At 42.2% G+C, this 20,730-nt stretch overlaps 1 protein-coding gene across 2 annotated transcripts in view; it reads right to left on the bottom strand.

The window, feature by feature from the left end:
• SHC4 (SHC adaptor protein 4) overlaps nt 1-20,730 on the bottom strand; it is a 131,452-nt gene that overhangs the window by 80,198 nt on the left and 30,524 nt on the right. For both annotated transcript variants that reach the window (XM_004010631.6, XM_042252495.2), the window contains exon 2: nt 3,272-3,342. In XM_004010631.6, the coding sequence (XP_004010680.1) occupies nt 3,272-3,342 (71 nt within the window). The remainder of the gene's footprint in view (nt 1-3,271; nt 3,343-20,730) is intronic.

Here is a 20,730-nt window from a genome sequence, read left to right as displayed (position 1 = left end):
TTCCTCAGGATTGGAGGAAGGGTTTTCTCCAGGTTAAGCATCATCAGAATGAAATAAAACCTGAAATGTGCCCAAATTAGGGTTAAAAGGGTAGGAAGTGATCTAGAAACCTCTTACTTAAAGGATATCCTTACTTAAAGGATAGTTGAAGGGTCTGATGCTGTAAAAGAAAAGGGAAAATATAGCCATTTCCAAATCCTGGAAAGCAGTCAGGTAGAGCCATGCATTTACTCCATAAATATCCATTGAGCCTCTTCCAGGTGCCAAGAACTGAAATAGGCACCAAGAATACAGGGTGGATGAATGGGGAAGAATCGGACTTCATCTGCTTAATTCCTGAGGGAGTCCCAAATATCAGTGAGAAGTTTGGAAAGATAGATTTGAATGCATTGTAAACAAGTCTACAACAGCCTTTCTTAAAGTTCATTTCATGGAACCGCAAAGATACATGGAGTGTTTATTTATGTTACATAAAAAAAGAATTATGGGGCCAAATAAATTTAGAGAATCTTGATGAAGTTAACACTTTTTAAACTGTAGCACAGGACTTCTCAGGGTCTTTAATACTGTGACTCTCCTAAAGAGCATATGATTCCTTTCCCCAAATCTTTTGGTTTAAGAGGACTATTTTTCCAGGCCTCAAATTCCATGGGATGAGCATCAGGAAAAGTTATCCTCTCTTTATAATGGAAATGGTGACCAGCAACCATGGCAGCAGACAGGCACTGAGGAGTGCACACTGGCACCACACACCACAGATGCCCAAGTCTTCATTCTGAACCATACTGATTCATATCAGTCCAGTCTTCTCACTTCAGGCTCCTCACCTCATGATTTTCCCAGTTACCAGTCTCAGCACTCAGCACTCCCCTTTCCATGCCTGCTTTGAATTTGGCCTTAAAGAACCATACCTTGTGCTTCTGCTTCTGGCTTGCACTCTGGGTAATAATAACTCTGGTTCTTTCCCTAAGCTTCCTGGGGCCACTCTGGGTAAGGCTCTACTGGTTCAACTCTTCCATCCAGCTCACTATACGTGGAGGAGAGAGATGCAGACAAGGAACAGACAGCTTCTTGTGTCAGGGATGCCATAAATGGGACGAGCTTGGGCTTACTGATTTGAAAAGATTTTTCCTGTTACTTTCAGAGACTTCTTCAACAGGTCTGAGATCCTGTAATGTCCTATTTCTAGATATTATTTTAAATATTTCTAGTATCTGGGATACTCAGCGATTCATGCAAAGAAATAGAAGAAAACAACAGAATGGGAAAGACTAGAGATCTCTTCAAGAAAATTAGAGATACCAAGGGAACATTTCATGCCAAGATGGGCTCGATAAAGGACAGAAATGGTATGGACCTAACAGAAGCAGAAGATATTAAGAAGAGGTGGCAAGAATACACAGAAGAACTGTACAAAAAAGATCTTCATGACCCAGATAATCACAATGGTGTGATCACTCACCTAGAGCCAGACATCTTGGAACGTGAAGTCAAGTGGGCCTTAGAAAGCATCACTACAAACAAAGCTAGTAGAGGTGATGGCATTCCAGCTGAGCTATTTCAAATCCTGAAAGATGATGCTGTGAAAATGCTGCACTCAATATGCCAGCAAATTTGGAAAACTCAGCAGTGGCCATGGGACTGGAAAAGCTCAGTTTTCATTCCAATCCCAAAGAAAGGCAATGTCAAAGAATGCTCAAACTACCATACAATTGCACTCATCTCACACGCTAGTAAAGTAATGCTCAAAATTCTCCAAGCCAGGCTTCAGCAATACATGAACTCTGAACTTCCTGATGTTCAAGCTGGTTTTAGAAAAGGCAGAGGAACCAGAGATTAAATTGCCAACATCTGCTGGATCATGGAAAAGCAAGAGAGTTCCAGAAAAACATCTATTTTTGCTTTATTGACTATGCCAAAGCCTTTGATTGTGTGGATCACAATAAACTGTGGAAAATTCTTAAAGAGATGACAATACCAGACCACCTGACCTGCCTCTTGAGAAACCTATATGCAGGTCAGGACGCAACAGTTAGAATTGGACATGGAACAACCGACTGGTTCCAAATAGGAAAAGGAGTACGTCAAGGCTGTATATTGTCACCCTGCTTATTTAACTTCTATGAGAGTATATCATGAGAAACACTGGGCTGGAAGAAGCACAAGCTGGAATCAACACTGCCGGGAGAAATATCAATAACCTTATATATTCAGATGACACCACCCTTATGGCAGAAAGTGAAGAGGAACTAAAAGCCTCTTGATGAAAGTGAAAGTGGAGAGTGAAAAAGTTGGCTTAAAGCTCAACATTCAGAAAACAAAGATCATGGCATCTGGTCCTATCACTTCATGGGAAATAGATAGGGAAACAGTGGAAACAGTGTCAGACTTTATTTTGGGGGGCTCCAAAATCACTGCAGATGGTGACTGCAGCCATGAAATTAAAAGACACTTACTCCTTGGAGGAAAAGTTATGACCAACCTACATAGCATATTCAAAAGCAGAGACATTAAGTAAGTGGCCAACAAAGGTCCATCTAGTCAAGGCTATGGTTTTTCCAGTGGTCATGTATGGATGTGAGAGTTGGACTGTGAAGAAAGCCGAGCGCCGAAGAATTAATGCTTTTGAACTGTGGTGTTGGAGAAGACTCTTGAGAGTCCCTTGGACTTCGAGGAAATCCAACCAGTCCATTCTAAAGGAGATCAGCCCTGGGTGTTCTTTGGAAGGAATGACACTAAAGGTGAAACTCCAAAACTTTGACCACCTCATGTGAAGAGTTGACTCATTGGAAAAGACTCTGATGCTGGGAGGGATTGGGGGCAGGAGGAGAAGGGGACGACAGAGGATGAGATGGCTGGATGGCATCACAGACTCGATGGACGTGAGTCTGAGTGAACTCCGGGAGTTGGTGATGGACAGGGAGGCCTGGTGTGCTGTGATTCATGGGGTTGCAAAGAGTCAGACACGACTGAGTGACTGAAATGAACTGAACTGAACTGAACTGAAGTATCTGGGAAAGCAGTTATTTCTCTGACTGCGTCATCTTATCAGTTCTCATATGAAATGCAGATGCTCTGCTGCACAATGGAGAAATCCTTCACATGATGAGTCAGAACCACTCACAATGTCACTGGGCTTTGTTCTACCTTCCAGCATTACGAATAAAAACCCATAGTGCCTTTGAAGCCTTGCATGGAACTCCTGCAGGGAGAAAACTCTTGTGACTTTAGACTATAGCCCTCCAAGCTTGTCAGATTTTTGTTCTCTTACCTTGTAACTTGGGTTCTCATTCCAAAATCCAGTGATCTCATTGATTGCAGCACTTCAATACAGCCCATGTACTGGAATAAGAGAAAAAAAAAAAAAAGAAGAACAAGTAGGAAAAATGGCACAAAAATAGTTCTCAGCATCAGAGGTGTTTTCCTGGGAAACACCTAAATCAGTTCCTGATAGCAAATCACATTTGCACATTCAGCCTACCATTGATATTTCTGACCATTAATGGACACATACCTTAAGCTTCAGTTCAGTTATAAAACATCAGCTAAACCCAAACTATTAATATGGTATCAGGGAAACGGCTGTCATCCCTGACAAATGTGAGCTCAGGGATATGAGAGCTTGGGCTCTGGGGCCAGCCTGTGTGAACTGGAATCCTGACTTTGCCAGTTATTAGTTATGGAGCTTCAGCAAGTTACTCAATTTCTCTGCATCTCAGTTTTGCCACTAGCAACATAGGGATACAATTGTTGTGAGAGTTTAATTATTTAATCATTTCCTAAGGTGTTCTAAGAGCAGTGCATGGTACATATGGATGCTCAAATATTAGAGGAAGCAAAACTAAATGTGAGACAAATAATACAGAAATATCCAGTATTCTAGGGAGATAAAATAAGCATATAAATGCAGATAAACCAAAGCTTAGTAACGTAAGAAAATTCTACTTTTTGCAACCTCATGTATTCAGAGGATTCAAGGAAAGACAAAGTCATGTCCTACACAAGGAAGGAGTAAATCTAGCTTGAAGATAGAGTATTGGAAAAGGCACTGAGGCTCATAAAGCTAAAAGACAGTTAGTGTATTTATATTTAATGTGGCAAAAGCGGATTACTCTGTGTTTGAGAAGCCTCATGTCAGCAGCAGTAGGAAGGTGGGTCAATAGCAAGGGAGTAAGTGAGGATGCTCCTCTTGAGAAGTAACAAAAGCTCACCCTGAGGAGGGATGGTGGGAAGGAGGGGACAGATTCAAGTGACATCTCGGAAATACATACTACACGATCCGGCAGTTGATTTGATCTAGAGAATAAGAGAGAAGGATGAGTCAAGGATGACTCAGACGTTTCCAGCCAGGGTAGCAGGGGGAACAGTGATTCCATTAACAGAAAGAAGAAAGCCAGGAGAAGGGAAGATGAGGTGATTTGGGACCTGTTCACTGAACGACGCTGGTGGGGTATCCAGGAAACAGAAAGCTGAGAGTTAAAAACTGGATTCTGGAATCATGGAGAGGCATTAAGCCCAGGGAGGCAGGCTTAGTAGTCGCCCATGTAGCTCTGCCTGGTGAGGCAGTGGGAGTAATCCTCTTAGCCCAGCCTCAGTTGATGAGGGAGAGTGTTTTTCTCCGGGAATGAGCTTGGAAATGCGATGAGAGCCAAGCGGTCTGATTGAAAGTGATCTGTCGGCTCCTTGGAAATGATCTGCTTCCTGTCTAGCTTTCCCTTGGAAGCCTTCTAGCCTCCTTCTGCTTGTGGAAAGATGGCGGGAGCTGGGGGTGCCTCTCCAGACACTCCTGGAGTATTTCTCCAAGCATTTCTCGGCAAATTCTGTACATTTCGCATCCTAAGAGCAGGTCAGTGCACCAAGTGTTGTCTAGAGCCTTGTGTAGGGGAGTTTGCTGGTCAAGACAGTTGCCAGCCAGGTTCCTGTGCCTCACGTTCTTCATGGGAGCCCCAGTATTGACACCTAAGCCCTGTGTTTTCTGGCTCTGTCACCCTGCTCCTGTGCTTCTGTTCCTCAAATACAGCCAACTCTTCCCAAACACAGGGCCTTTGCCCGAGCTGTTCCATTGCCAGTTCTGCCTAGATCCTCCCCACTGCTCCGTAAGACTGACTCCTTTTTATCCTTCAGGTTTTAATTCAGATGTCACTGCCTCAGAGACCCTTCCTAGCACCCTTCATCACAGCCCCCCATTTGCCATCATGCCACTAATAATCAAGTTTACTTGTTAACTTGCTTATTACCTGTCTTCATTCCCTTGACTGTAAGCATCACAAGAGCAAGGACCATGATCACCATGGAATTCCCAACACCCAGGACAGTGCCTGGGCCACAGAAGGTACCCAATAAATACTGGATGAAAGAGTGCAAGAGGCTTCTACTGTTCAGCTCCAACAGTAGTTTAAAATGAGCAGAGGGAGCTGAATTTCTCACTGTTTGTTCTCTCCATCCTGGAGGATGAGGAAGGAGTATAGCTGAACTGAGGTCTCAGAAAGAGACTTGAGGGGAAGGTGGGGAGAAAAGGCCTGACTCCCCAGGTGTTCCAGGCGTGGGGAAAACCCTGAGTGATAAAGCTGATAGGAGGGGGAAACAAGGCAAAGCGTGAAAGCTGGGGCAGAGATACTCTGAGCCTCAACAGCTCAGTGAGGGAAGGTGTCAAATGGGGCAGTTCTCACAGTGATGTGAGTCACCGACCGTGGGATTCCGGTTAACAAGGGAAGCGGTTTTTAGTGGAGAGTAGGAGAGGAGGACAGAGAGAGAGGGAATCTTCCAAGCTTTGTTCTTCACGTTTAATTGGAGTTTATCCTGGCGTGCTGCAGTTCATGGGGTCGCAAAGAGTCGGACACGACTGAGCATCTGAACTGAACTGAAGTTGCTTTACAATGTTGTATTAGCTTCTGCTGTGCAGTAAAGTAAGCCAGCTATACATAGACATCTACCCCCTCTTTTCTGGATTTCCTTCCCATTTAGGTCGCCACAGAGCACTGAAGAAAGTTCCCTGTGCTATACAGTAGGTTCTCACTAGCTATCTATTTCATCCATAGTTGTGTATAAATGTAAGGTTTTGTTTTTAATCACACTTCATGGCGAAAACCACCTCAGTCCCGTCCTTCTAGGGCAGCCCAAGGAGTTGTTTCCAAACCACCCCCCTTCACTGAAACCTCTGTTTTGCTTCACATACTTGTCTGTCAGCAATGGCACACCTTCTGCCGGCCTCGCTGCGGGAAACGTGAGTCACAGTCTGAGATGATCGTGACAATGAGCACATTCCCCATCCACCCCAGGCATGTGAGGTGGAAGGCACTCGGGGCAATGTGAAGGGAGAAAATCAACGCCCGCTTTTTTTTCCACAATGACTCTGAAGCCCAGATGCACCTGGTCCTCCCATTGACTCACTCAGCCCATTTCTCAGAAACCATCGCTGTGAAGAAGCAGGGAGGGCATAGTGCATAAAAAGACTGTCAGTATCTGTGTTTAGGTACCTGACTAAACAAGCGGAAAGTGGCTGAATGTCCAGGCCTGAGGGAGCAAGAGTTTGGTTTGTTGATGTCAGTATAAACTAACCCTACCTCTCAATCATGTATTAAGTGTAGGTCTGCAAAGACCCGGTCTCTGTTTCAAGAAACCTAGCCCCATGAGAACAGGACAATCATGAAAGAGATGATTTATCTTTTCTTTCTATGAGGTTAGTCATGGTTAATTCCATTTAATAGATGAAGAAATTAAGCCCTATTAATGGGAAATGGCTGGCTCAGTTTCACTTATTCAGTGAGACTGAATCAGGGCTTATTTTGGAGGCTGCAGTCCATTTCTGGGAACCTGTGTGTGAACCTTGTGGGACAGGAAAACTGAAAAGAGAGGAGGTCATCCAGCTGCCCCCTCTGCCTCTTCCTTTGGTCTTCCCAGGTGGGAAAGAAGGTGACCCACCTGGGGGCCCTGTGGTAAGAGTAGGCATGAATCCAAGCTCTTCCGGGGCCAGCAGGATGTAGCACCCGAAACAGAAGACACACCCTAATACCTGACCCTGTGATGGGGAGAGGACACTGAAGACCTTTATTCAAGGTATCGGGGTGGTAAGAACGTGACAGCACTCAGACAACCTTTCCATTCAGCACCTGACAGATGGCTCACCTAGATCCCAGCTCACGCACTCCCTTCTTGCCTCAGGGCAGTCATAATATTTTTGTACTGTCTGAGCTTAAACCACTTGTTTCTAAGGAGAGGTGAACAGTCTATTCATGGCCTGTGTATCTTGGGCTTTGCATTCCAGAGAAGAAATTATTACTGGGGTTTTCAGAGAACAGGAATGAGAGCTGGTTTGTGGAAACTTTTCATCCTGACTCTTACAGAATGATGACCTTCAAAGATCTAAAGAAAAAGGATATATATTCTTATATCCTCAGAAAAAATGTCTGAAGGATACATATTACCTCTGGGAATGGAAGAGAGGCAAACTTTTACTTTTTACTTTACATTTTTGTATTGTTTGTGTTTGAAAAAATAAGTAAGTGGTATAATTTTAGAGTTTAAAAATTAAATAAAGTCTACCACTTAATCTCTTGGAATCACAATTTATTAATTACCAAGTAAGGTTAAATCTCTTGGTTTTCAATGGCATTTTCCCTTCCTTAGAATGAGCCTGTCCTTGTGCTAGATGGTAGAAGCCACCAACATGGCCTAAAGACATTGCAGGATTTTTCTGCCACCTCTAAATAGCATCCAATCTTTCCCATTAAAAACAGGGGAAGTGGGAAGAGGACAACCTTGAGACACTGTCTCCACTTCCTTACTTTCAACTCACGCTTCAACTACTACAGTAGCTTCCGGTCTCAAGACGCTATTGAAACTCCCTGAGCAAACCAATGATCTTGTCCACTCTAGTGACCTGTTCTAGCCTCTGGTTCACATACTCTTCCCTTTCTTTCAAACCCCTCATCCAACCAGGGGCCAAATTCCATCAATTTAGTCATCTCTCGTTATCTGCTCTCGTTTAGGCACACTCTGTCTCTCAACTGCAATAGAGTGGACTCCCATCATATGAATGTTTGATTTACTCAGTTCAACTACTGTATCAGCCTGACCTGCAGAAAGTAAAAGATCAGTCCCTTTATTCAGCCCCTCAGCCCTCAACTCTACTATTCAAACTAGACTTGACTTCTGCCCCAGGGAAAAGGGACCTCTCTGCAAATTCAGAGATAGAAGCCATTGACTCTGAACTGAACCTTGATGGTCCCAGGTGCACAGGTGTTACAGAGATTTCAGAGATTTCCCAGTGTATTCTTTATTCCACCTGATTTTCACCCTAGTGATGAATTTAGAATGTAACCCCCACTAAGAAGGAGTCTCTGGTGTCCCACCCTCTGAATCTGCCTTTCCCAGTGTAGCCAGCACCTTACTGAAACGCAGGTGTACCATGATAGCACTCCACCCTATCACACCTCATTCCCACTTAAAACTCTTACAGATCCCCCACCTTCTTAAAGCAGAGCTTCTCAAACTTTAGAGAACTTTGGCATTACCAAGGAAACTTAAATGGAAGATTTTTAAAAACAGATTTCTGGGGTTCTGAAAAATTCTGCTTCAGTTGGTCCACAAGAATGCGTTTTATTAAGGACTCATGGATTCTGCTACAGCAGGTCCAAGAATTACACTTTGGAGAAAACATCAGTCTTCAGGAAGAGGTCTTACTTTCTTAGCTAAATGGACAAGGTCCCTAACTATCATCATTCAAAAGTCACTTCCATGAAGCCTCTCCTCTTTTCTCCTTTCTTTTTTAAATTTTATTTTTTTATTTACTTATGGCTGTGCCGAGCCTTTGTTGTTGCTCGGGCTTTTCTCTAGTTGCAGCGAACAGGGGCCACTTTTCATTGCAGTGGTGTGTCTTATTGCCGAACACAGGTGCAAAGGTACGCAGGCTTCAGTAGTTGCGGTGCATGGGGTTAATAGCTGTAGTTTGCAGGCTCTAGAGCACAGGCTCAGTGGTTGTGGTACAGGGCTTAGCTGCACACGGATCCTCCTAGACCAGGGATCAAACAGTTTCCTGCATTGGCAAGCAGATTCTTTACCATGAGTCATCAGGGAAGACCTTTTTCTCCTTTCTTACCTTCAGTCTGACCACTCCCTTCTCTGGACCCTCCTCCACACACTGTATGGACATCCAGAAGACCTTTTATAAAATATTAATTGTCCATATGGCTTTTTTGGCCAGTGTGTCTGTACTTCTTTTGGAATAGGAATGGTGTCTGTTTCTTCTTTGTATCCTCAGTATTGAGCCTAGCTCACCAAAGCTCCTGAGATGAATGAGTAAAATGCAGCTTGAACAACTTATAAGAAAAGATGGGATGTGTATATAAAAATAATTATATTAAAGGTTTAGATCATATTAATCCTTTTTGTAAACTGAATCTCATCTAACAATTTTCAAAAAGAATAATCATAAAGGTCAAAAGCTCAGTGCTTAATAATTAAGATATTAATGAGTAAATGGATCCAGACAGAAGAAAGTAATGAGATACAGGCAAATCTGGAACTATAGAGAATACAAGAAAGACAAAACCCAAGCTACTTACTCTAGCCCCTTGTTGCCATTTAGGAAACCAGATCTGATTTTTCAAGAGAAGTCAGAAATAAGACTTTATGAATTTTCCTAAATTTTAAAACCAACAGGTCACAATGAACAATCCAAAAATTAAATTTTAAAAATTACATTATGAATAGAATTAAAAACAATAAAATATTTACAAATAAATTTAACACAATAAATGCAAAATTCAGATTTGAAAACTATAAAGTATTGTTGAAAGAAATTTAAGAAGACCAAGATAACTGGAAAGACATTCCAAGTTCATGGATCAGAAGACTTCATGTTAAGATAGCAATATTCCTCGAACTGATCTATTGACTCAATTCCTGGCAAAATACCAGATGACTTCTTTGCAGAAATTGACAAGCTGATCTTAAAATTCACATGGAAATTCAAGAGACCCAGAAGGGCCAACACAATGTTGAACAAGATAAAAGTTGGAGAACTCACATGTCCCAATTTCAAAACTCCTGACACAGCTGTACAATCAAAACAGGTGTGGTAACTACATAAGGAAAGACATCTAGATCAGTGAAATAGAATTGACAGTCCAAAAATAAACCCTCATGTGCTCAGTAGCTTCAGTCGTGGGCACCAATTGAATTTTCATGAGGGCACCAAAACAATTTAAGTGGGGAAAGAACAGAGTTTTCAACAAAGAGTGCTGGAGCAATTGGATATTACAGAATGAAATAACATACAAAAGAATGAAATCAGATCTCTATTCCACATCATATGCAAAAATAAACTAAAAAATGTATCTAAGATCTACACATGGGAATTAAAATGACGATACTCTTAAAAGAAAATATGTAAAAATTATCATAACCTTGGCTATGACACCAAAAGTACAAGCAACCAAAGAAAAAAATATATAAATTGAATCTTATAAAATCAAATACTTTCGTACTTCAAGGGGCACTATCAAGAAAATGAAAAGATCACCCACAGAATGGGAGAAACTGTTTGCAAATGATTTATCTGATAAGGGACTTGCATCTATAATACATAAAAAACACTTACAACACAATAGCAAAAAGACAGCAACACAATTTTTAAATGGACAAATGATCTGAATAGACATTTCTCAAAATAAGATATACAAACGGCCAGTAAGCACAGGAAAAACTGCTCAATGTCATTCATCACTAAGGAAATGAACATGAAAACCACAATGATGTACCACTTCACACTCTTTGGAATGGCTATAATTTAAACAAACAAACAAACTGAAAATAGCAAGTGTTGGCAAAGATATAGAGAAACTGGAACCCTCATACATTGGTAATGGGAATATAAAATGGTGAAGACACAAGGGAAAATAACTTGGCAGTTTCTCAGAAAGTTAAACTTGGAACTACCATAAGGTCCAAAAATTCCGCTCCTAGATATTCACTCATGAAAAGTGAAAACACAGGTCCACACACAACCTTTCACTCAAATGTTCACAGCAGCATTAGTCATAAAAACAAAAAGTAGGAACAACGTGAATATCCATCAACTGATGAAAGGATCAGTAAAAAGTGGCGCACCATGTCATGGACCTGTGTTTGGCAATAAAAAGAAAAGGAAACACTGATAAACGGTACAACATGGATGAACTTTGAACATATTATTCTAAGGGAAAGAATGCAGCCACAAAAGACCACATACTGTGTGATTCCATTTATATGAAATAACTAGAATAGATAAATCCATAGAGCTAGAAAGGAAGGCTGGAAGGTTTGATGGGGTGGGGTGTGAGTGCTACAGGTTACAGAGTTGATTTGGGAGTTGATAAGAATGTTCTAATATTGGTGGTGACTGCACAACTCTATGAATATACTAAAATCCATTGAATTGTATACTTTATATGGGTGGATTATATGAAATGTAATTATATCTCAATAGAATTATTATCAAGCAATAACAACAATAGGCCAAACAAATAATATCTGCAGGCAGTGTGTGATCCTGATATAAACTATTCAGGAAATATATGTAGATGGATGAATAATCCATCTATGAATAAGGCTTCAGATCATTATAGTTGTTTGAAATCTTCAGCACCCTTGAGGCAGAGTTCATTGCTCTTCCTTTGGGCTCCGAGAATATCTTGGTCACACCCGAAGGTTGTACTCACCCAGTGATGCTGCTATTTATCTATTTAAATGTCTCTGTCTGCCCACTGCTAAACTGTGTGCTTCTCAAGGGCAGGGAATGAGTCTTAGTCATCATTATCCCCAGCACCTCTTACGGGGTAATAAATGATTTATTTGAATGAAGGAGCCAAGAAATAATGTTCAGGAAGTCTCAAAATAACCTGCATCCTAACTGGACCATCTGTAATGTGTTCTTTCTTAAAGGGGCATATTTCCAGTTAAAATAATCCTGAAATAAAGCTGGTCAAAGCCCTCCTTACGCCAGGTTTGAGTTGGGTGTGTGTCATGTGAGAAGGGAGTGGAAAGTCCTCCCCCATTCAGTGCAGCACCAATCCATGCAAACCTGGGGCAGGTGGATGCTGGGGAGGGGGACTCTGCCTCTAGAATGGGGAGCAAGTTTAGAGGGAATTCAGTGAGACAAGCCTCAACGGAAGAGGCACAAGTGGTCCTGGCAAACACTGCCTTTCCTCTTCTTTTTTTAAAAAATTGAACTATGGTTGATTTACAATATTTTGTTGGTTTCAAGTATATAGCTTCAGATTCTTTTCCATTATTGGTTATTACATGATATCATTATTTTGAATATAGTTACTTCCCTATGCCACACAGTAAATCCTTGTTTATCTACTTTATATAGAGTGATATGTATCAATTATTTCCATACTCCCAATTGATCCCCCCAACCCTTTCCCCTTTGGGAAAGTTTGTTTTTTGTCTAAGAATCTATTAACACCACCTTTTCTTAGATAGGCTTCCCTGATAACTCAGTTGGTAAAGAATCCGCCTGCAATTCAGGAGACCCTGGTTTGATGCCTGGGTCAGGAAGAACTGTTGGAGAAGGGATAGGCTACCCACTCCAGTATTCTTGGGCTTCCCTTGTGGCTCAGCTGGTAAGGAATCTGCCTGCAATGTGGGAGACTTGGGTTCAATCCCTGGGTTAGGAAGACCCCCTGGAGAAGGGAAAGGCTACCCACTCCATTATTCTGACCTGGAGAATTCCATGGACTGTACAGACCATGAGGTCTCAAAGAATCAGACATGACTGATTTCTTAGACGATCTTACAGCACCTTTGAAACTTCCCACCAAGAGCACAAGGCTGCTGACACCTTCTTGCTCTCCACCACTCTCTGTCCTCTTGTATTTGCTTTTCTTCAGAGTATTTACTGCCTACAACAATGTTTGTTGATAGCCTGTCTCCCCCACTAGAAGATTAGTAGCAGACAACAGGACTGCTCTATTCCCAACAACTAGAATACTGTCTGGTATACAGTAGTCCCTCAAAGAAAACTTCAGTTGATTAAAACCTGAACAGGTCTTTAAAATCCAAACATCTACCCTGATGAAAGCTCCTTCTGCTCCAGGTTCAAAAGCCTGAAAATCTGAATTTGATCACGCATTCCCACTGGGGTCTTTGCAACTAGGGAATTTCAACACTCTGAGTCCTTTGTATTTACAAAGATGGAATCTTCTAAAGCTGTGCGTTCTGCTGGTCCTTCCAAAAGAAGGAAGGGTTCTCCAGGGTTCTCTCTATCTCCAGGGTTCCTGTCCAAGGCAAAGCAGGGCTGTGAAGGGAGCTAACCCTAGCACTCTGGCCCAGATCTCATAGATGCTCTTCCCCTGCTAATTGATGCCTTCACCAGCAGCAAATGAAGAAGCACCTATATTCTAAAATTCCATTCCTAGTCCCGCTAAGGCAAGCAGAACTGACAACATCTTAAAAATAATCTCCTGGGGGGTTTTTAGAATTAATAAGGGCATTTTTAAGTTTATTCAGAGGAAGCATTTCTCTTTGACAATGGGCAACCTGGATCCTTCAGACAGAAAGTCTTGAGGGCCAGAAGCCCAGGTAAACAATAAAGATCTTGGTCTGGTTGGCACTTTGTTGACACTCCAATATTTTAGGATATAAACTGCCTACAAGCATCAAAAGAAAACTTTCAATTCATCTGAAAAACAGTACTGTTTGTCTGTGGGCAAGAAAAGTATGACAACCATCTGTATACCACACCAGGCGACTGTGCAGTATCTCATACCAACAGTCCTACTCACATTGAAAATCCCTTACACATGGGCATTTTTTTGAACTGAGAGTGGTTTCATATCTGCCTACAGACCTGAGCACAGACACAGTCACTCTGCTTGAGCTCATCCCTGAGGCAAAAACCGCACTGAGAGCATTTGGAGGGTTCTGACCTCCCCCTGGGAATAACTGTATACTCATTTCTTGGGAGACATGATTGGCTCTCTCTGCTGCTGGGCCCAGCCAGGTAAATCACATCCTATGTGATCATGTGCTTTTGTATGAACAGCGATTTACACTGTCTGTTTTCCCAAGTGTTATCTCATTTGATCCTCACAGTGAAACTGTCACAGAACCTAAAGAGGTATATAGTACCCCTTTTACAAATAAGAAATTGATTCTTAGGGGTTTAGTGTTCTGCTCAAGGGTCACAGGGCTAGTTCACAGAGAACACAGATCTTTTGCTGCTTAAAGCTATGCTGTTCCACATCATCTCCCTGACCTGGAGAACCTGAGTCTCAAAATTCTACATCTATAAAAGATACAAGCTACTGCACAGTGATTTTGATCACTAATATAACAAGTAGGATGTGCTTCATCCTATTGATGAGGCATCTGCTGATAGCAGTTCCCCCACCGTACTTGCAACAGGTAAGAGAAAACTGCCTGTGATGCTTACTTCCCTGCAGTGACCCAGGCTCCACCTGGGTAGAGTCCAGGGACATTTGTAAAATGAAAATGAATTCAGGGATCTGAAAACATCTGGACTGAAGATACTGCATTGTATCTCTCCTCTATTCATCTGCCCAAACAACCATTATATATATAGAAAGAGAGAGAAAAAAGGCTGAGCACCGAAGAATTGACACTTTTGAACTATGGTGTTGGAGAAGACTCTTGAGAATCCCTGGGACTGCAAGGAGATTAAACCAGTCAATCCTAAAGGAAATCAACCCTGAATGTTCAATGGAAGGACTGATGCTGAAGCTGAAGGTCCAATACTTTGGCCACCGGATGCAAAGAACCGACTCATTAGAAAAGACCCTGATGCTTGGAAGGATTGAAGGCAAAAGAAGAAGGGGGTGGCAGAGGATGAGATGAGTAGATATCTTTACCAACACAGTGGATATAAGTTTAAGCAAACTCCAGGAGATAGTAGAGGACAGAGGGGCCTGACGTGCTACAGTCCAAGGGGCCGCAAAGAGTCGGACACAACTTAGTGACCGAACAACAAGAACAATATATGTATAAACTTTTGAAATACTTTTCTCTGTTTAATATATAGGTATTATTATTCTTGCTGCTGCATGAAGAGAAAGAGTGGGAAAGACAGGCATCTTCTGTAGGTGACAGGTGTTTTTATATTCTAGAATAACTTATAGGTGCTGCAACCACCACCTAAAACAGTCAATTCCACACAGTTGATCACCCTTTGTGTTTTGGAGGAACAAAAATTGCATCATACAAAGGTGAAATCTCCATACAAAATATTCTTAATGTGCTCTTGGAAGAAACTCCTTGGGGACCTCTTATCTTATATTCAATTTTAATACTGTCGAGATTCAAAAGCTGCAACCAATAGCTTCATGCTGAGTCCTTTGTGGGGAAGAGCAAATGCCCCATAACCCAGACTTCTAAGAAACTTTTAAGAAAGTTTTATCATTGGGTAAATATAATCCTAGGAATTCAAGAATGCTATTTTCTGTTGTTCTTAAAGACGGTCTCTATTTTGGTGGACTGGTCCCCATTAATGAAAATAAGAATTGAAATACTGGCCTTACTCAGATTATATTGCCTTTGAAACAGCAACTGACTACTCTGCTGATGGATCCAGTGAAATCCCAAGTTGTGTCCAGGCATTACTATGTTTAGAAGAGAAGCAGCCTTAGCAGCGCTGCTTACAGGAAGAACAAACGGAGTAACTGATCCCAACAGCCATTTAACTAGAGATCTGCGTTTACAAAGGCAAGCTTCATCCTATTCCCTGGAGGGTCCTCATTTTTCCAGACACTATCATTCCCTTTTTTTCGTTTTATACTTCCTTCCTTCCTTCCACTCTCTTCTGTGTTTATGTGGGAGCTGTTAGTGCATTTCCACAAATATTTCCAGTGTTCACCTGGCCACCCCAGAGTAGATGGCACTTCTCTTGCCCTTGGACGCTGGCGCAGCTCCTGATTTAGTGAATCTATGCAACCAGACTATTGCTTTGGGAGTGATTTTTCTCAAATTTTCTCTCTTTCAATTAGGGAGGCACCGAGACAGAGCCTCCCTTAGCCCAGGTTCTGAGGGAGAACACAGAGTAAGAGACCCAAGCCACTTCGCTGCGGACACATGATATTAGTGACAAATAAACCTTTTTTTTTTTTGACTCAGCTGCTGAGATGCTTGGATTGCTTATTACCATAGAATGACTTAGTCTACCCTGACCTTTATGGTAACCATGAAAGGAAAAAAGGAACAGAGTCTAGGAGCATGGGCTCTGGGAATCAGGCAGGCCAGGTCTGAAACTCAGCTTTGCATGTACTAGCTGTGACACTGTGAGCAAATAACTTGCATCTAAGGCCTCAGTTTCCTCATCTATAAAATAGGGCCAATAACTTACCTGTCACATAAGGTTATTATGAGGCTCAAATAAGGTGATGCAGGCGTGGTGGCGAGCTAGTGACGGAGCATGAGAAAGGCTCAGTAACAGGCAGTGGCTATCCCAGGATGACAGTGTTCCTCACCCTCCTCTTCAGTTCCATTTGCCTCCTAGTTGGGGAAGGTGATGAATAAGCCTCAACTACTATGAAGGGACCTCAATTAAGAGCACTCTTCATAGAGTGTGATAAACACTAGGATGTAAGGTGCTATGGGAGTGTGTAGGAGGGGCTCCAACCCAGCCTCAGGGAATCAGGGAAGATTTTTTAGAAGAAGAGATGTTGGTGTGAGTCATGATGGGCAACTAAGGAAAGGATGGGGAAGGGATTTTCAGGCATCAGTTAGAGCATGTGCAAGAGGGAAAGGGCAAGAATAAGAGGTGCTCCAAAAGCATTCAATATGACTAAAGTCCAGAGATACGGCTGGAGGTGTAGAAAGGTGTAACTACAGTATATTAGTTATCTAGTTCACTGTCTGCCTGCATCACTCAATACGCTCCTGGTGGCTAGCAACGGGGTCCATTTACCTGGCATTCATAGAGCCCCATACAATTCATGGGATGTAGTAGGCTCTCGATAAATGGTCACACAATGTCTGATGATTATAACCAAGTTTCAAGCCACCTGATGCGTGTGACAGACTTTATTTTCTTGGGCTCCAAAATCACTGCAGATGGTGACTGTTGCCATGAAGTTAAAAGACGCTTGCTCCTTGGAAGAAAAGCTATGACAATCCCAGACAGTGTATTAAAAAGCAGAGACATTAGTTTGCCAACAACAGCCCATCTAGTCAAAGCTATGGTTTTTCCAGTAGTCACGTATGGATGTGAGTGAAGTGACGTGAAGTCACTCAGCTGTGTCCAACTCTTTGCAATCCCATGGACTGTAGCCTACCAGGTTCCTCCATCTATGGGATTTTCCAGGCAAGAGTACTGGACTGGGTTGCCATTTCCTTCTCCAGAGGATCTTCCCAACCCAGGGATCAAACCCAGGTCCCCCGCATTGTAGGCAGATGCTTTACCATCTGAGCCACCAGGGAAGTATGGATGTGAGAGTTTAACTATAAAGAAAGCTGAATACCAAAGAATTGATGTTTTTGAACTGTGGTGTTGGAGAAGACTCTTGAGAGTGCCTTGAAGTGCAAGGAGATCAAACCAGTCAATCCTAAAGGAAATCAGTCCAGAACATTCATTGGAAGGACTAATGCTGAAGCTCAAACTCCAATACTTTGGCCACCTGATGTGAAGAACTGACTCACTGGAAAAGACCCTGATGCTGGGAAAGATGGAAGGCAGGAGGAGAAGGGGACGACAGAGGATGAGATGGTTGGGTGGCATCACCAACTTGCTGGGCATGAGTCTGAGCAAGCTCCAGGCTATGGTGATGGACAGGAAAGCCTGGCATGCTGCAGTCCATGGGGTCGCAACAAGTCGGACACGACTGAGCAACTGAACAACAACAAAAATTAAGTGTGATGTCAGTTTCTCCTCATGCTTCCATAAGTTTCCAAACAACACTTCCGACCAGCCCACTTCACAGACCCAAATAAATACAAGCTAAAAATATAGCCCAGGTCATGAATCATAAATGAGATGGAAAAGCAGTGACTCACAGAAGTTAATCTGCTTCCCAGGAGAGTATGGCTGGATGTCCTTTGCTCTGAAAGGGGAGGCAAAATGCCAGCACCATCACTATACAGATACAGCTAATATAATTACCAGACCTGCCACTGGGTGCCCATCTGGTATTCTAAGGCTTCCATTCAGGGGTGCCAAGGGGCAGCAGCCCTGTGCCTCCCATACAGGGCAGCACAGGGATGGGCCCTGGCACAGAAGCTAACAGGGTACTCCAGTTTATTCTCAGTAAATGATGTAGGTCCCTATCCACTGTAACAATGGTGCAACATGTCCACAGTCTTGTTGGCTATGGCCTTCATGTGGTTACTGTTATAGCCAAGGCAACATCTTTGCAGAATGGCTTAGAGGATGACCTATCAATATATTTGTATCCTTGTCCAATTAAGAACTTAATCTAGTCTAATGATGATATTATTAGATGGTCTCTCCTGCCAACCCATAATCCACTTAAAATGCTACATCTTTGGGTTTTAATGTCCTTATTTCTCAGTTCTGAACACCTCAGAAAATTAAAGCAGAACCCTTACTCCCAAATCACACAAATATGACTCAGCCTTGAGGACTCAGGACACAGAGTTTTATTGTAAAATTAAAGACTTACTGAAGTAACACTACACTCACAAATAAGAGCATCTGCAAGTACTACCACAAGGTAGACACACTTTAGCAACCCTATCAAACTCTCTCTTATTCACTTTTCTCTACTCCACAGTATCTGCACCCTTCCCCCTATTTGACGCACCCATCAAATACCCTTAAACTTTTACCCATCTATCATATTGAATCCTGCCCTTGACACATAATCTGAAATCTTGGGTAGTAGTATACATAACTAAATTACTATTAAAAACTAGGCACCATTTAATTAAATGTTACTGGAAAAGGCCAACCGTTGTCATGTTTAGTCAAACGCGATGGCCACAGTAGGAACATCTGTATGACAGTGGTTTCCAGCTCTCTAAGACTGAACCCATGCGCAGTGTGTGGTCATGTCCGAAGGCCGTGGAGGCCGAAGAGCCTCATTCACGCCACCCTTCCTTTTAGCCACAGCACTGACCTACATGAATGGTCAGTTGCGCAGTTATGCTGAAACCACAAATCACATTAGTCAGTCTCCCACTCGGTGATAAACTGCTGAATGATGCCGTACTAGTTTTTAGCATTCATGATTTCTCCAAAAAAGAAGCAGCCAACAATATGCCTTTGCAAAACTGCAGCCCCAATTGTTAATCATCTCTCGTTACACGTCTTTGTACAGGAAACACAAGAGTGTTTCAGTGAATTCTAACTCCTGATAATATGACTAAAAGGATACTGGCTTGAAAGGAATTTAGAGATTATCCATTTCAACCCCTCTACTTCTCATGGATTAAAAAGAATAAAGTGGTTTATCTGATGTCACTCAGAATTTAAAGCACAGGCAGAGGAAAGTCACTAAAGACACAAAATGAAAGTCAGAAATGTACAAGGAGAGCCAGAGGCGTATGACATGGTGGTCACTGAGGGCACAGAGAGTCTCACAGAGGAAGAGATCGTTAACCGAATTCAGGGCGATGAGAGGACCAACAGGCCAGAGGCTGGGACATATCCACTGGGATTTGGCAACTATTAGTTTTAACTGTTGGCTTTAGCTGACGTTTGGACCAATACCAGTAAAGCAGAAAAGTAGTCAGAGAGCAGGACATTTAGGGTGTGATCCAGAGGTGAGGAAGTAAACCAGTGAGCAAAGTGCTTTTGTCATTTATTTTTGTTTTGAGAACTTCATATTTTAACAAGGGGAAAGATAAGCTAAAGGAAGAGGTTACTTTAAGGATGGAACAGACTTGAGCATGCTTATGTTCATATGACAGAAAAGTTGACGGCAACAGGAGGGGAGAGAATAGTGAGCTCACAGCCCCCCAGGAGACAGAAGTGGAAACCACTCAGGAAATACGTAAGGCCAGATTCAAATAAATCCTTTAAATAATGAATCAAATTCTCCCAAGTACCCATATTAAACAGCTTTCAAAGTTGGAAGAAACATTTTCCCTTTTAATATGTTTGGATGGTATTTGAAGATTCTTAAATATTCTTTTAAATAATCATGACCAAGCCTAAGTTTGTATAAGCAGAAATGCTGTTAACAGTGGGCTGTAGCATTATCTTACCACTTCAGCAACCACAGAGTTGTTTCGGAATAAACATTGTGATCGGATCAAGTCGATATTTGAAAAAAAAACAAAACCCTGAAGGACTTCCCTGGTGGTCCAGTGGCTAAGACCCCGAGCTTGCAAAGCAAGGGACTCTGGTTCGATCCAGGGCTGGAAAACTAGATCCCACATGCCACAGCCAAGAGTTCACACGCTGCAACTCAAAAGATCCTGCATGCTGAAACTAAGACCCAGCACAGCCAAATAAATAAATACCCTAGACTCATAAAACCTCTGCATCGGAAAAGACTGTTTGTCCCCAACCCCTAACAAGTGACTTGAATGAGGTCCTCGAATGTCACAAAGCTCAAAACAAGTATAGACATTTGCTAACCTGTTCACTCTATCAGACATTAAGTTCCCAATGAATTCCAAGACAGATTTGTGAATCAGACTCAAATAATGCCTTTAGATTACTTAAAGTGACACTTTCAGAAAGAACTCAAATAGACTTTCAGACTCAATTTGCTTATTTTATAGCTTGTATCTTAAAAAAAAAAAACTCAGCATTTTCAGTTGAGGAGA

Source organism: Ovis aries, chromosome 7 (assembly GCF_016772045.2).
Source record: "Ovis aries strain OAR_USU_Benz2616 breed Rambouillet chromosome 7, ARS-UI_Ramb_v3.0, whole genome shotgun sequence".
Classification (NCBI taxonomy): Eukaryota; Metazoa; Chordata; class Mammalia; order Artiodactyla; family Bovidae; genus Ovis; species Ovis aries.
This window is presented reverse-complemented; position numbering and strand designations above follow the sequence as displayed.